The sequence below is a fragment of the Neolamprologus brichardi genome, chromosome 6, assembly GCF_056152115.1.
Source record: "Neolamprologus brichardi isolate AB-2024 chromosome 6, ASM5615211v1, whole genome shotgun sequence".
Taxonomy (NCBI): domain Eukaryota; kingdom Metazoa; phylum Chordata; class Actinopteri; order Cichliformes; family Cichlidae; genus Neolamprologus; species Neolamprologus brichardi.
The window spans coordinates 17,799,888-17,816,596 of record NC_142109.1 but is presented as its reverse complement, the minus strand read 5'-3'; the positions used below and the strand labels follow the sequence as shown (position 1 = coordinate 17,816,596).

General features: G+C 42.6%; 2 protein-coding genes across 2 annotated transcripts in view; both read left to right on the top strand.

The window, feature by feature from the left end:
• Nucleotides 1-227: 227 nt before the first annotated feature.
• gpr83 (G protein-coupled receptor 83) overlaps nt 228-16,709 on the top strand; it is a 30,872-nt gene continuing 14,390 nt past the window's right edge. The window contains exons 1-2 of the mRNA XM_006787202.3: nt 228-650; nt 3,189-3,314. Coding sequence (XP_006787265.1) covers nt 228-650; nt 3,189-3,314 — 549 coding nt within the window. The remainder of the gene's footprint in view (nt 651-3,188; nt 3,315-16,709) is intronic.
• Nucleotides 14,154-15,121, top strand: LOC148102520 (zinc finger BED domain-containing protein 4-like). Its single transcript, XM_087842374.1, has 2 exons — nt 14,154-14,494; nt 14,629-15,121. The coding sequence occupies exons 1-2, from the start codon at nt 14,154-14,156 to the stop codon at nt 15,119-15,121; spliced, it is 834 nt and encodes a 277-aa protein (XP_087698500.1).

Here is a 16,709-nt window from a genome sequence, read left to right as displayed (position 1 = left end):
TCTCTCTGCTACACACACACAGAGACACACGCGACAGTCTGAAGCTTTATAAACAGCAGCCTCTCCTGCTGCTGAGTCGCTTCACACAACTTGTTGCCCACGCTTCAGCCTCTCTCCTTTACTCTAGTGACACGAATGACAGAGAAGCAGCTGCAAACCTCTCATTCTCTCATTAAAACTACAGGCAGGGGGATGCGATAATAACACTGATAATAATAATAATAAAAATGACAGCAGTGTGTGTTTGGCTCTCCGTGGTCCTCTGGATGAGCAGGGCAGCAGCGGGACAGAGAACTAACGACTCTTCACTTTCGGGAGAGGAGATACTTTCTTTCGCGGAGCGTTTCATGAACGTTTCGGGACAGAGAGGGAACGCCAGTTCCGGATTGTTTCTCCTGGACTTTGATGAGGGTCTGCTGGAGGGCTGGCGCTCTCTGGCCAGCAGCGGCGGGGAGTCTCAGGACGGGGGCATCAAGGCGCTGCTTGTGGCAGCCTATTCCCTCATAATCGTGATCTCCCTGTTCGGGAACACCCTTGTGTGTCACGTGGTGGTCAAAAACAAGCGCACCTTGTCCGCCACCAGTTTATTTATCCTAAACCTGGCGGTGGCTGATATCTTCATCACAGTCCTCAATACACCCTTTACTCTGGTAAGACCACTGTGTCTGTGTGTGTGTGTGTGTGCGCGTGTGTGTGATGGGTATGGCAGCTCTTATCTTTACACATAAATGTTTTTTAATAACAACATTTGTAATGTCCTGCAATAATTAAACTAAGTCAAATTAGGGGAACCTGCTCAACACTCCGAGCACTGCTCCAAGTACTGTATTAAACTGCTACCAAAAGATGGCGCTAGTGGTGTCATCGCGATGCCTCTCTTTGGGTGGCTGTGTTGTATTATTATCTCATGTGTGAGTGGGGTAGTTACTTTAAAAAACCGCTTCATAGTTGAATGTGTTTTTAGTTGGGAGCTAAACCGTCCCGTGAGGTAGAAAACTGTTTAGAAAAATGAGCATTTAATAGGTTGAAAATGTGTCACTCCTGCTTTGAATCATCCTCGAGCCTGCAAACTCACAGCTGACATTGAGTTTGGGACTTACTCTGAATGCATGAAATGTATTTATTAAAAATGCTATATGCTTTAATCAGACGTGGGCACGTGAATATATGCTAATTGAGTCTCTCCATGCAAAGGATTTTTTTTCTAACAACCTAACCTACTTAGCATTTTTTTCAGTTTGGACTTGTGTTTTTGACATTTGTATAGTGAAACCCCGACCACATGGAGTATTTTTCCCTTCACACTCCTTATATTGTTCAGCAGTAAAGTGCCACGCATATTTGTCACACTTACAAATTTAAATAATCAAACAATAATATTAATATTATATACAGATAACCAGAGTAAACACAAAATGTGTGAAAAGTAATTGCCCCCTAAACCTAATAACTGGTTGTGCCGCTCTTGGCAGCAAGAACTGCAGTCAAGCATCTGCAAAAACTGGCAATGAGACTTCACTCATTGCTGTAGAGGAATTTTGGCCCACTCTTCTTTGCAGAATTGTTTTAATTCGGTCACACTGGAGGACTTTCAAGCATAAACAGCCTGTTAAAGGTCATACCAAAGTATCTCAGTTGGATGTAACTCCAGACTTTGACCAGCCCACTCCAAGTGTGTGCCAGAGTGTTTTGAATCATTGTCTTGCTGCATTACTCAAGTGCACTTAAGCTTCAGGGCACAAACTGATAGCTGGACATTCTCCTTCAGGATTTTTGAACCCTTGTGTTAGTTTTGGTCAACAGTGGGGTTTTTTTCTTCGTAACTCTCCCATGGATGACCCCTCACCTAAACTGAGACAGGTGAGGCTGGCAGTTCTTTAGATGTTTTTCCTGGTTCTTTTGTGACCTCCTGGATGAGTCTTTGATGTGTTCCTGGAGTAATTTTGGTGCACCTGCCACTTCAGCACTGTTCCAGGTTTTCTCCATTTGTGGATAATGGTTCTCTGCGACAAACCCCTAGAAATGGCTTTTTTCAGACTGATAGATATTTCAGATTGATAGATATCAATGACCTATTCACACAGGGCTGGTCAGGTTTGGAAAACCCCTTTTCCTTAATAAATGAAATCACTGTTTAATAATGGTGTTTTGTATTTACTCAGATTATCTTTTTCTAATGTTAAAATTTACTTGATAATCTGAGATCAGATTATCAAAGAGATCACGAATGGGACAAATAATCTTTCAAGGCACTGTAGCTGCAAATGACAGAGAAAGAGAAAGCTTGGTGTTTGTACATTAGTGGGGCTGGAGCCAGAAGCTCCAGTTTGAGGACTGGCATGTGTTATTACGGAGATTTAAAAAAAAAAAAGAAAAAAAAAAAGCTTCACCTTGAAAGAGCCCTCTGTGGCATGCCAGGCAACTTAATATCACTCTCCATTCTTACCTACCCCAAGGATCACTAAACAACTCCTGCCTCACACACCCTCACCCCACCTTCTCTCTCTCTCTCTTTCAGACAGAGTTTCTTTCAGCACTTTTTGAAATAGAGCACTTAGGCTATTTAGAACATTTGATCATGTGTGCCGAAAAATCTAACACGATGGCTGTATCCTGCATGACCTGCACAGCATGTGTCACTGTAACTGTGATAATAAAGACTAGAAGAAGCAGGAGCACACCTCAAGTGGGGATGTCTGACAGTGCAGGCTATAACTGTAATCTTGTGTTACAGCTGCGTCTAAAATTTCTCTCATCTTTGCTGACATTTCCTCACCTGAATCAGAACAGTGTAAAGGGTTGCTATGCTATGAAAACCTCCAATGGAAAAAATCTATAACAAAGCAAAATGTTCCCCACATGACATACACTATTTTTAGGGGTCTACACTGAACTGCAAGCAAATTACTAATAATTCTGATTTGTCTCCTTGGTGCACTAGTATTGCAGAGCTGTTACTTAGAGTTAAGGCTTATTGTTGCTGTGGGAACTAGAGTATGAACATAGTTAGCTCATGTCTGTTTAGTGGCTGCTAATCATTATAATCATATAACATGGCTGCTCTTAGAGTACTTCTCATTTTTGCAGTTTTAAAAGTTGACGTTCCTCCCAGTGTGTCTACCTGATGAGAGTGGGTAACCGTTGACATTTCTCATTTTGGCCTGCCCTGTGTTTGTGCACTCCTTTAGGTCCGCTTTGTGAACAGCACCTGGGTGTTTGGAAGAACTATGTGCCACATCAGTCGCTTTGTACAGTACTGCTCACTGCACGTCTCCACCCTCACGCTCACTGCCATCGCACTGGACCGACGACAGGTTTGTCTATAAGGGAGTTGGGGGGATGAATCTGTGCAATTTTTCAAATTTTAAGGATACTTAGGAGCTTCAGAGAGTCTGTGTGAGTTCTATGATGCACAAAAGCAATGGTAAAACAGCAGCAGTTGGTGAAAAGTATTTGAGTATAAAGCATAGTAAAGACAGAAAAGGATATGCTGGGAAGTCACCATTTTCATATTGTCAGCACATGAGATAATTACTCCACTTTTATTATGAATGGTACTTTAGGGTGCTCCCCTATTCCCCAAGTGGTAACCACAGTCGATGGATTTGCATATTTGATTTGGAACAGACTTCCTGCTGAATGGCCTTCTTCACAAAACCTTCAAATGTTTCTGGAATCAACACTAAGAGTACACTAGTTTGTGACCCCATGAGGCTCAGTTTGTGTCTCAGTCTTTATTTTTATTTGTTTTTATTTTATTTTTATTTTACTTGCTATAATAAATCAAAGAAGCAGACAATAAGGTTTATCTATAAAGGGCAATTTGTGTGTGTGTGTGTGTGTGTGTGTGGTATTTCTATTTTTTCAAACTGTAATGTTTATTGAACTTTCTGAATAAAAAAAGTCATTTTACATATATGATTTTTATTTTGTACTGTCCTTGCTATGTTTGGAATTTTGGTGCAATTATTAAGGTTTTTTTGGGGGAAAAAAAATCACACTGACGATATAGAGGTCTTGAAAGCTTACAAAAAGAAATGTATCAAATTTTATATACAGTGGGGCAAAAAAGTATTTAGTCAGCCACCGATTGTGCAAGTTCCCCCACTTAAAATGATGACAGAGGTCAGTAATTTGCACCAGAGGTACACTTCAACTGTGAGAGACAGAATGTGAAAAAAAAATCCATGAATTCACATGGTAGGATTTGTAAAGAATTTATTCGTAAATCAGGGTGGAAAATAAGTATTTGGTCACCTCAAACAAGGAAAATCCCTGGCTCTCACAGACCTGTAACGTCTTCTGTAAGAAGCTTTTCTGTCCCCCACTCGTTACCTGTATGAATGGCACCTGTTTGACCTCATCATCTGTATAAAAGACACCTGTCCACAGCCTCAACCAGTCAGACTCCAAACTCCGCCATGGCCAAGACCAAAGAGCTTTCGAAGGACACCAGGAAAAGAATTGTAGACCTGCACCAGACTGGGAAGAGTGAATCTACAATAGGCAAGCAGCTTGGTGTGAAAAAATCAACTGTGGGAGCAATCATCAGAAAATGGAAGACATACAAGACCACTGATAATCTCCCTCGATCTGGGGCTCCACGCAAGATCTCATCCCGTGGGGTCAAAATGATCATGAGAACGGTGAGCAAAGATCCCAGAACCACACGGGGGGACCTGGTGAATGACCTGCAGAGAGCTGGGACCAAAGTAACAAAGGTCACCATCAGTAACACACTACAACGGCAGGGAATCAAATCCCGCAGTGCCAGACGTGTTCCGCTGCTGAAGCCAGTGCATGTCCAGGCCCGTCTGAAGTTTGCCAGAGAGCACATGGATGATACAGCAGAGGATTGGGAGAATGTCATGTGGTCAGATGAAACCAAAGTAGAACTTTTTGGTATAAACTCAACTCGTCGTGTTTGGAGGAAGAAGAATACTGAGTTGCATCCCAAGAACACCATACCTACTGTGAAGCATGGGGGTGGAAACATCATGCTATGGGGCTGTTTTTCTGCCAAGGGGACAGGACGACTGATCCGTGTTAAGGACAGAATGAATGGGGCCAAGTATCGTGAGATTTTGAGCCAAAACCTCCTTCCATCAGTGAGAACTTTGAAGATGAAACGAGGCTGGGTCTTCCAACATGACAATGATCCAAAACACACCGCCCGGGCAACAAAGGAGTGGCTCCATAAGAAGCATTTGAAAGTCCTGGAGTGGCCTAGCCAGTCTCCAGACCTCAACCCCATAGAAAATCTGTGGCGGGAGTTGAAAGTCCGTGTTGCTCGGCGACAGCCCCAAAACATCACTGCTCTTGAGAAGATCTGCATGGAGGAATGGGCCAAAATACCAGCTACTGTGTGTGCAAACCTGGTAAAGACCTATAGTAAACGTTTGACCTCTGTTATTGGCAACAAAGGTTATGTTACAAAGTATTGAGTTGTATTTTTGTTATTGACCAAATACTTATTTTCCACCCTGATTTACGAATAAATTCTTTACAAATCCTACCATGTGAATTCATGGATTTTTTTTTTCACATTCTGTCTCTCACAGTTGAAGTGTACCTCTGGTGCAAATTACTGACCTCTGTCATCATTTTAAGTGGGGGAACTTGCACAATCGGTGGCTGACTAAATACTTTTTTGCCCCACTGTACTTGGCAGGGTTATTGTTATACAAAGTGCTACTGCTATTTTTCCTGTCAGATTTTAGTGCCTTACATTCAATGCATTGCTGCCAGCTCTTCCATAATCCCAAACTCTTCTGTTATCCCAAGTACAAAGACGAGTAACTGGACTGTGTCACAGCCCAGTATAAAAAGAGTAAAAAATGTTCGTTTTGTTTTTCAACAGTCACTCCACATTTCCCATAAAATCCTCAATCAAACTTGTTACGTTTCACCTGGAGAGGGGCACATTATCAAATGCTTCTTTTGTCTTACTGTGGCTTACGGTGGGTTTGTGGGAAATCACAAAGCTGGTCTCCACTCCTCCATTCCTGGATTTGTAAAGCTTGGTGAAAAGTCCTTGCTGCACTTGCAGCATTGCTAGCAAATGGTCAGATGTGCGTTTTCGCTCTGCATCAGAGTCAAATTCAAACTGTAATGCTTAAACACAGCACTCTGCTCTTTACAAAGTAGGCACTCACTCTTCCTGACTTAAGTGCTTAAATATATTACAATCCATATCTTGTTAAAAACTCTATATTTATTTTTTTAAATCTGAGCTGAGATCTTTCAGGACCAGCAAACTCACATCTCTCATAAATGTCAGTTCCAACACATTTATAGTGAGGCTGAATTAATTTGCACGCATGTACGTACATAAACTGTTTTATGATTTCCCACAAAAATTGCAAAAATAGTAATTCTCTGATGGGAAGTTTATCAAAGACTCTTACGTGTATATTTATTTATATTTGAATTTTAATTTCCCATTGACCTCCACTCAATGGGACAACCAAATGGACAGATGTGATCCAAAGGCTTTACAATGCCCAGGTGAGTCAAATGTGTTTACTACCAGGTCAAATTTCAACAGCATTCTGTGCTCTCATTGGTGGATGTTTCAATCACTTGCCTGGGAGCTGGAAAAGTTTATCTTGTGCCCTGCCCACATTGTGTCACTAGTAGTTCTTTTGCCCTTTGTAACTTGAAGTTTTTCAACTTTCTATGGTCTGGGAAGGTTCGCAGCATTGTTACATGTTGTGTTGTCGGTGTGATCATGCAATTCAGTGTTGATTTGAATTACAGATATGCAAATTTTTTTTCTTTGTTGTTCCAAGTCACAAGTTTTTGATTGGGTTGGTATTTGACCCAACACAAGATTTTATCCAAACTTTTAATATCCCAAATACTACTATGCATTCAAAGGCATAAATAAAGTAAAGCATCCACGGCAAAATGACATATACTCAGGCAGCGCAGCAGCATTAATGAGAATCTCAGCTCCTCAGCAACTGACTGTGGTAGAAAGGCAAGGGGGAGTGGAGATGCCATGAGCAGAAAAATCAATATTTTTTTTAGTTTGATGCAAGTTGTTAAATCTCTGATATTCAGAACATATTTAAAAGAATGTATTTCAGAAGTAAAATAAAAGAAAAGTGAGGTGTTGCTGTGCAAGAGCATACATTGTTGATAGCAGCATTGGTGTTAAGAGGGGGTTTGTTTTGTTTGAATTTCAATAAGGCAGTGAATTTAGTCAATTTATTTAAAGAAAGCAAAACAAGCCTCTTGTTTTAGAGGAATGTCTCAATGAAGACAAAGAAAACATCTAAATTGCCTGGTTAATTTTGCTCAGTGGACACCTATATACATCTGCCCCGCTTGTAAACTGTTGGATTAGTCATAAATAACACAGTAACGCAGTAGACATGCAGAGAGGAGCTTTTTGAAAATGTCAGGCTACAGGGGAGTTCATATCTTTTCTTCTGAAGACTCACAATTTTCAATAATGCAGTTTCTCAAAGGTCCAGTTGCTTTGGCCACCTCTTGGTGCTTACCTGGGAAATCAGTCAAATAAATGACGTCATCTGACCTGCATTAGACAAACTGCTTTACACGGTGTGATTATTCAACAGTGACATGGACTGTTGAAAGTTAAAATTAAATGTGGCTTTCTCACCAGCAGCACGAGGACGGAAATAAGTTTTTCTTAATGCAGTTTTTATTAGGATTAAAATTGGCACCCTTGACCAAAAATGATCCGCTGCAACATTCGGAGCCATCAGTGGGAGAAGAGGAGGAAAAGGGATGATGAGTGCGAAGTCTTTAAAATTAAATGAATATAGCATCGAGGTTGCTTATAAGCAATAAGAACTATCATACAGAAGACAGAACAAGCAAGGCCTTTTTTTTTATATAGTTCTTTTATCTGTAATTGTAGAAACTACCATTGTTCTTAGCCACCTACACATTACACCTACAGGAGCTGCTCAGTAGGTATCTGAATTTATAACAGACGCAAATAAAAACTGAAAAAAGTAAGGATGTGGAAGAAACACCTTTTAACCATCTCAGGAGTGTTAAGGTTGCATAGTTTGTCCAGCAGAGAGCACTCTGCAACCTGTTGGCAACAGGTGTTTGGAACCAACAACCAGCTGATCTGAGAGGGCGGAGCGCGAATAAGCCATTCACAACTTGTTGTGGCATTACAACTAGATTATTTTTAAACTGCACCGTCATATCATTTTATTATGGATTCATAAATAACTGCACATGCCAAATATTAGAGAAAGCTGTTTATTATTTGTGTGTCCTAAAGAAAAAAAAATCTACTGATATTCATACCTGACGTTCTGTGGTTCCTAAACGCTGATAACGGCACTTTTTGTTTGTGGAAACAAACATTGATATTGTGGAATATCTAGGAGAGAAGAATATTCACAAAGTGACTAGTTGTTGTGGAGCGGTTAGCACAGCAAGAAGGTCCTTGGTTTAAATCCAGTCTGAAACCTTTCAGTGCGGAGTTTACATGTTCTCCCATTTCTCTGTGGGTTGGTACTTTAGCTTCCTGCCACAGTTCAGAGACACACATGGGTTTGGCTGACTATAGGTGTGAATGGCTGTCTGTCTTTCCTGCAAAAGATTGGTGACTCGTCCAGTATGTACATGCCTCTTGCCCAATGACTACTGGAATAGACTAAATATGGTCATACCACTCTGATTTTGTGTATTATCAGCTCAACTGCTCTGTCAGTGCCTCAAAGTTAGTGCAATAACCATAATTTTACATATGACAGGCTTGTGACAGCAGGAAACAACTGGGCTTAACTTTTTGAATTTTTCTGTCAGAAACGCAAACCCATGACACACAGCAAACACACAGTTCCTGCCATGTCCTCCTCTGTCGCGTTTAGCTATCAGTCCTATTGGCGGTGCAAATACAAACAGGAAAAAAAGAAGTGTGTAGCACCCCAGGCAAAGCTTATTAAGTGAAAACTGCAGAAAAAAAGACTAAATCCAAGTGCTTTGTGACAGAGGAACCAAGGAACCAAGGATACAATCGAATTTGGTTTGCTTATTATTACAACTTTTCTCCCTCGTTTTTTCAAACCTATATCTGAACAGAGGACAGAACATTAACCTCATCCAACAAAATAGTCTGCAGTTCTCATGCCAGGATTTTAGTCTGAAGCTCACCAGAGATTTTACTGCCCAGTTATTTTTTGTGGTGTTGTTTCATTAGTAGCATACAGACACTGATTTAAAAATGTAATCTTTTTTCATCTTACAAAATATGAAAATATGAATTATAACTTAGAAGCAAAGTAAACCTTAAAAAACTCTGTGAGCATACAGATATGAACAGAAAGTTGGTGTCTGCTGAGAGACTGAAGTAAAAAGGTTTTATAATAATAATAATAATGGATTGGATTTATATAGCGCTTTTCAAGGCACCCAAAGCGCTTTACAATGCCACTATTCATTCACTCTCGCATTCACACACTGGTGGAGGCAGCTACGGTTGTAGCCACAGCTGCCCTGGGGCAGACTGACAGAAGCGAGGCTGCCATATTGCGCCATCGGCCCTTCTGGCCAACACCAGTAGGCGGTTTTCTTAGCTTAATCACTTGCGATGTCCCTCCGCTACTCCTTTCACCGTTATGAAATACTCAAAGAAGCTATGAGCTTCTTGTGGAAAAAAAGGACCCGGACAGACCCAGATGTTTGTGCAGCTTTTTTTTTTTTTTGCACAAACCAAGCCCGGCTCTAGCCTGGCTGCTACCGAAATAGGAAAGGCATGATTTGAAGAAGCTCACCAGCTACAAAGATCAGCCTCCCCTGACACCATACCCTGAACCCACTGCTCCACTCCTTCCCTGCAGCCGAGCCACCAACCACACCCCCCACTTCCTGACTTAGGCTGCGGACCGATCCGGCCTAGCCTATTCTCCCCCTCCACCAGCGAGAGAGGAAACGACCACCTCTGCCCCTGGCCTATGGACCACTTTGAACTTAAAAGGCTGGTGAGCCAGATGCCACTGTGTGATCCAGGCATTGTCATCCATTGCAGTGGGGAGTGATCCAAACAGAGCTGGAAGGCCAGCACCGGAGGTAATAACGGATGGCCAGGCACTCCTTCTCCACAGAGCTGTACCTGGCCTTCCAGTCTGACAGTCTTCCAGCTGATGTACTCCACTGGGTGGTCAACCCCATTTACACGCTGGGACAAAATGGCCCCGAGCCCTCTGTTCGAGGTGTTGCTCAGCAGAATTAAAGGGAGGAAAAAGTTAGGTGTGTGGAGCAGAGGATCCCCATGGACAGGCCTCTTCACCTGCACAAACACCGCCTGGGACTGCTCCGTCTGCTGGACCAGATCTGGGGCACCTTTCCAGGTGAAGTTGGTCAAGGGGCTGGTCAGCTCCACAAAGCTGGGCACAAACCATAACCAACCAGTCCTAGGAACTGCATCACCTCTTTTTTGGTCTTGGGACACAGACAGGATGCAATGGTTCCTGTTTTTTCCATCTGTGGACGCACCTCCTCGCTCCCCAAGTGGTACCCCAGATACTGTACCACTGCACACTTGTTTGGTTTGGCCGTGAGCCCCGCCTGCCTCAGGAACTCCAGGACGGCAGCCACCGCTTCATATGCTCCGCCCAGGTGTCACTGTGGATGGTAACGTCATCCAGGTAGGGAGCAGCATATGTAGCCTGTGGATACAGGACTCTGTCCATGAGGCGCTGAAAGGTGGCAGGACCTCTGAGCAAGGCAAATGGAAGTGTGTCGAACTGGTACAAACCATACAGAGTAGAGAAGGCCGGCTGTGACACTTTGTTCACCTTGCAGTGTCAACACAGAACCATATAGGCCCATCTTTCTTCACCACAAGAACTATGGGGCTACACCAAGCACTGTGTGTCTCTTCTATTACTCCTAGCTTTAGAATTTCAGCCAATTCCTTTTGCACAATTTGTCTTTTGTGCTCAGGTAACCTGTTGTGCCGAGAACGCACTGTCACACCAGGGTTTGCGTTTAAAAATGGTGCTCTATGTGATTTGTACAGAGAAGGCAAGGGGGAGAACACATCTGCAAACCGCTGTTGTAATGCAGAAACATCCACTCTCTGGGCCTGTACGAAATGATCATCACAATGGAGGGAGGCAGGAATGGTGGAATTTGGCACCTTCGGCCCCAAATCACACAGATATATCACCTCAACCTCCTTAAAACATAGAGAAAGCCTGAAACTGCTTCTCTAGAGAACCTGCTTAACATGTTGGGCCGTGAGCATACCGTCCTTAACCAGGCTCACTGAAGAAGTAGTTTCAGGCTCACTACATACTTTAAGGAGGTTGAGGTGATATATTTGTGTGACTCCTTCCTATCTCACTGTACGACTTCATAGTCAACATCCCCCACTAGCCGTGTGACCACGAAGGGTCCTTGCCACTTGGTGAGCAACTTTGAGCTAGAAGAAGGGAGTAATACAAGCACTTTTTCTCCCTGTGAAATTTGTGTGACTTTAGCCCCTCTATTGTACAGGTGCTGCTGACATTCCTGGGCCTGGAACAAAAACTTTCTTGTGATAACCTTCCCAACGTGTGCAGCTTTGCTCTCAGGTCCAGGACTTATATTGAATCTCTTTCTTGAACTTACGAATCATGGATTTTAACGTCTTATTCAGCCGCTCTACCAGCCTGTCAGTCTGAGGGCAGTCCAAATAGATTTAATTCCCAGTAACTGTTGATTTCCCTTACTGTGTGAGACATGAACGATGTGCCCTGGTTAGTCAGTATCTCTTTCGGGATGCCGACTCAGGAGATGGCCTGAAACAGTGTCTGCGCCACACTCTTTCCAAAACTGGTGTGCAGCGGCACCTCTTCAGGATATCATGTTGCATAATCCACCAGAAATAACACAAAGCAACCCTGCATGTCCCTACCCACTGTAAACACACCCTGACACACTGTCCCATTAACCTACTATACCTGGGCCATTCTGTTCCCAAAATTAAGAGGTGTATCAGGCGCAAACTAACCAGAGCCTTCACTCTATGCACCTAATTTCCAGTGGAACCAAGAGATATTTGTGGATGTTCCCATGCACGCATCAAACCTCTACCTACTCTGCCTACAGCAATGCCCCTGGATGAAGCAGGGTTTGGTGGACCAGGGTTTGCATACAGCTTGAATCCACCATAGCTTGACGTGCACCCCCTTTGCACCTTACCGGTATGCATTATGCGTGTCCTGGACTTTGCAAGGGTTTCGGAGGTCTAGCGACTTGGAACATTCAAGTCGCCACACCTTTCCCAGCTCCATTTACAGGCACTTTCAGCACAAGTGCTCTGGTCCTGGAGCCAGGACTAATCGGTAACCCGCTGGTGGCCACTCCACCAGGTGGTCATCTGCCAGTGTCAATACAACTTTGAGGCTTGCCGGCTTGTGACATTGGAACCATTCCACTGTCCTGACCGGGAGTCACTCAACAAACTGTTCAAGGACCACTGTGTTGAGCAGCCGAGTCTCCCCCAGCGTGGGGCCAGGCTGTAGTTACCTGGCTGTGGGGTCGTGCAGGTGGCTATGAAGATCAGCCTCACCTGACACCACGCCCTGAACCTGCTGCTCCACTCCTCCCATGCAGCCGGGCCACCAACCACACGCTGCCACACACTTCTATGAAGAAGTTGATATATCCAACAACCTTGCAGCTTCTATACTGTAATCTTTACAGATGTGTCTGGAATTGCTTCAAACTTTCTTGACATTACCTTGCACGACTCAAAACAAGAAAAAGTACACACCTTGAACAGCTCCCAGAACAAAAACAAAAACAATCGTTATTTTACATATTGCAGCTTTAGTGTTGGATAATCATGATTTAGTACCTTGTACCTTAAGCTTACTGATGTACCATGGGAGTCTGATTCACAACTGTGTTTTCTGCCTCCCTTCTCTATTTTGATTGAGTATTTTCCAGCGTTGGAGGAATAGTTCTTAGATTTTTAAGTCTACCTCTTCGCTGTTTCATAAGAAAATGTATGATAGTTAGGGATGCAGCAATACTGATGCACATTTTATGGTATCGGGGCCGATACCATAAAATGTGCGTGTACTCATACTCGCAAAAGTTAACCGATACCATGAATCGATACCAACTTACTTCATGAATCAGAGGGTGGCCTGTACTTTCTGTTGTAATTTTTTAGATTGGCCGCTAGGGGGACGTGTCGCCAGGGGGTTAGGCGAGTGAGACTGGCGGCTCTTGTAGCTACGCTAAACAAAATGTCATCAGTGTGGACTTACTTCAAAATTTGTGAAGATGACAGAAGCAAGGCCGAGTGCAAACTGTGTACCAGTAAGATGTCCAGGGGAGGGAAGGAGAGTACATCGTTCGATAAAAGCAATTTAATAAAACACCTGAGGACACATCATGCTCTGGAGTACACAGAGTTTGCTAAGGCTAACGCAAGACCAGAACAGCCCACTTTAACTCAGGTTTTGGAAAAGCAATGAAAAAAGTCAAGAGAAAATCCACGAGCAGTTAAAATAACAGAGGCTCTGACTCATTTTATCGCTCTGGATGACCAGCCACTGTTGGTCGTGGAAAACGTAGGATTTCGCCGTCTTCTCAGCATACTCGAGCCGCGATATGAGATTCCCAGCCGCCCATACATCACAGACGTAATGCTACCAAAACTTTTTGAGGTAAAAAAACACGTGCATAACCTCTTGCAGGAGGTTTCAGCCTTAAGTTTCACTACCGACATTTGGACAAGCAGTGTGTCCCCGATGTCGCTCCTCAGTTTAACGGCGCAGTGGATTGATGAGAAGTTTGTTTGTCATCAAGTAACAGTCACTCAGGGGCTCGCACACCAGCCAAACCATCGCAACTGCTTTCGATAGTATGCTTCAAACCTGGGACATACCAAAGACGTCCGTCCACGTAGTGCTCCGGGACAACGCAAGAAATATGATAAAGGCCATGAGTTATGCTGAGCTGCCCAGCCTACCTTGTACTGCTCATACTCTCCAGCTGGTTGTTCATGAGGGCCTTCTGTCACAGAAGAGTGTTGCTGATGCGGTGGCAGTTGGCTGCAAAATAGTTGGACATTTTAAACATTCTGCTCTGGCCAGCTCCCGTCTGGAGGACATTCAATTACAGATCAACCAGCCCGCGAAGCGGCTTCCAGCTCCTTTTATATGATACAGTCATTGATCGAGCAGAAACGGGCTCTGGGAATATTTGTGTCTGAACATGGACTCCCTGATATGCTCACGACTCACCAGTGGACACTGCTGGAGAAGGTGATATCTGTTCTGGGTCCATTCGAGGAGTTAACTCGAAAAGTCAGCTCTTCAGATGCCACGGCTGCAGATGTCATTCCAGCCGTCACTGTGCTCCACAGATTTCTAACAAGGGAGACTGACGAGGACTATGAGATCAAAGTAATGAAGGGAACCTTGGCTGCAACTGTCAGGATGCGGTTCACTGACGTGGAGGAAAACCCACTCTATAGCATCGCCACGCTACTCGATCCCAGGTGAGTGTTGTGCCTGTGTGTGTAACTGTTTGACTGTATGTGAATGTGACTGTGTATGTAACTGTGTTACTGCAAAAAAAAAAAAATGGTAAGCAAACCTATTGTCAGCTAACTTTTTTCTTTCTCTGTTTTAGATATAAAAATCGTTTCTTCTCCAGCAGCACAACTGCTGCAAATGCCAAGGAGATGCTAAAACTTGAGCTGCTAAGGTTGCCTGGAGAGGAGGATCATGACCTGAATGAACTACCTTCAAGAAAAGCACGCAGTGACCAGCCCACAACTAGTCTGGACAGCATGTTTGATGAAATTGCAGATGAGCAGCAATCAGCATTGGTGGGCAGAGCTGCGGTAGGTTCTAGTGTAGAGTTAGAGACATATCTTGGAGAGGCCGCAATTTTACGAGAAGACAAACCTCTACAATACTGGATGGTTAATAAAGTGCGGTTCCCAAACCTGGCTAAAGTGGCGGGCAGATACCTTTCAGCACCATGCACAAGTGTAGATAGTGAAAGGCTGTTCAGCTCAGTGTCACACATGAATGAAAGCAGCAGGCTCACAGCTGATCATGCAGAGATGATTCTTTTCATCAAAAAGAACCTGCCTCTCACTTTCCCAAAAACAGTTTAGTTCGGAGGTCACACCATTGCTTGCTGACTGAGGTTTTTTTGTTTGATGAAAATGTGGACACTCTGCAATAGGTGGTTCATTAATGTTATGTGAATCTGAAAGCTGTAGACAGTGCCACATAGTTCACTGTTATTTTTGTTTGGATATAATATGGACATTGTGCAATAATTTAACAAAAGTGTTTATTTTATTCTGAAACCTAAGTTTTATTTGTTTTATTCTGAACAGTGAATTCTGAAAAGTGTTTATTTTTCAATCTGAAAGCGGGAAAGAGACCCAAAGAGTTCAGTTATTTTATTTTTTTTAATTACAATGTGGATACTCTGCAATAGGTTCATTAATGTTATGTCTGAAAGCTGGAGACTCCAAAACACTTTTGTTATTTTGTTTGTTTTCAATGTGGACACTGCGATAATTTAAGAGAAGTGTTTATTTTTCGCTTGAAATTTAATTTTTGTGGTCATTTTTATTAATATTTTTTATTGACAGAGAATAAAATAAAATCTGTCTTCCAATTCATTGCATTTTTCTGTGTGTGTGTGGTAGACGTATCGTTTTTTGTACTCGGTATCGACAAGTACTCACATCCAAGGATCGGTATCGTATCAGTTTGAAAAAATTGGTATCGTTGCATCCCTAATGATAGTGCTCAAGCATTTAACATTTGTAACTAAAAATGTTTACACAGTTGACTCAAAATAGCTGCAAAAGGTCGAAATGAACAAACTGAACTGTAATTTCTGGGAATTTTAAGCACAATAAGCGTTGTTAGTTTCTATAGCGCAGACTGAACCTTGAAAATTCTCCAGCAAATCCTGGTATTTTAAACAACAACCAATTAGTCAATTAGTCAAACTTACCTACTACAATATTTACTCGCAGCTCAGTCAAATTTAAATCAATAGTGTATCAACTGTGGCTCATGGGTCAAAGCTGGCCCATACAGGACACCGTATAGCAGACTATTAAGTCCTTAACTTGGATTCCAGTGTGTTGCAGGAAGTAACATAACAGATCCTAATTCACCACCAACTCTGTTATTGTTTTATTTCAGAAAATGCCAATTAACAAAAACATGTAAGAAAATGATCATGAACAAATATGAAAACAAAAAAAAACAAGAAAAGGCATAACAAAAAACCCTAGGGGTCTCCAAGGCAAAACCAACAACAAGAACAACAACAAATGCCAATTTTTTCTAGAAACAAAAGGAAAGCTGTCAAAAGTGAAATATCAGAGAGACCCTGCTGAAGACTTCATTCATACAAACACAGAAGAATAAGGACCCGACATTCAAAGGCTTGTCACGAGTCACTTTCAGGAAATGCATTTCAAGCTATATTGGACAAACCCCAGCCTAAAAAGCCCAGTGGTCAAATGACAAGGAACTTGTCATGGTTCTGGGTCATTTTGATCCAGCATTTTGAGTTCTCATGTTTTGGTTTGATTTTGTATTTTTGGTTATTTTCTTAATCTATTGTCAGGCGATGATGATGATTTAGTATGTTCCAGCTTATTCTCGTTTAGGTTTAACTCTGCCCGTGTTTCTTAGTCTGCATCTTTGTGAATTATTTCTTGTTTTATTTTG

What these genes read in the sequence shown, in the direction of transcription:
- LOC148102520 (XM_087842374.1), top strand. Translation starts at nt 14,154, where the DNA reads ATGATACAGTCATTGATCGAGCAGAAACGGGCTCTGGGAATATTTGTG. An exon ending in GCCACGCTACTCGATCCCAG is followed by an intron (nt 14,495 to 14,628) that starts GTGAGTGTTGTG and finishes TCTCTGTTTTAG; the next exon opens with ATATAAAAATCGTTTCTTCT.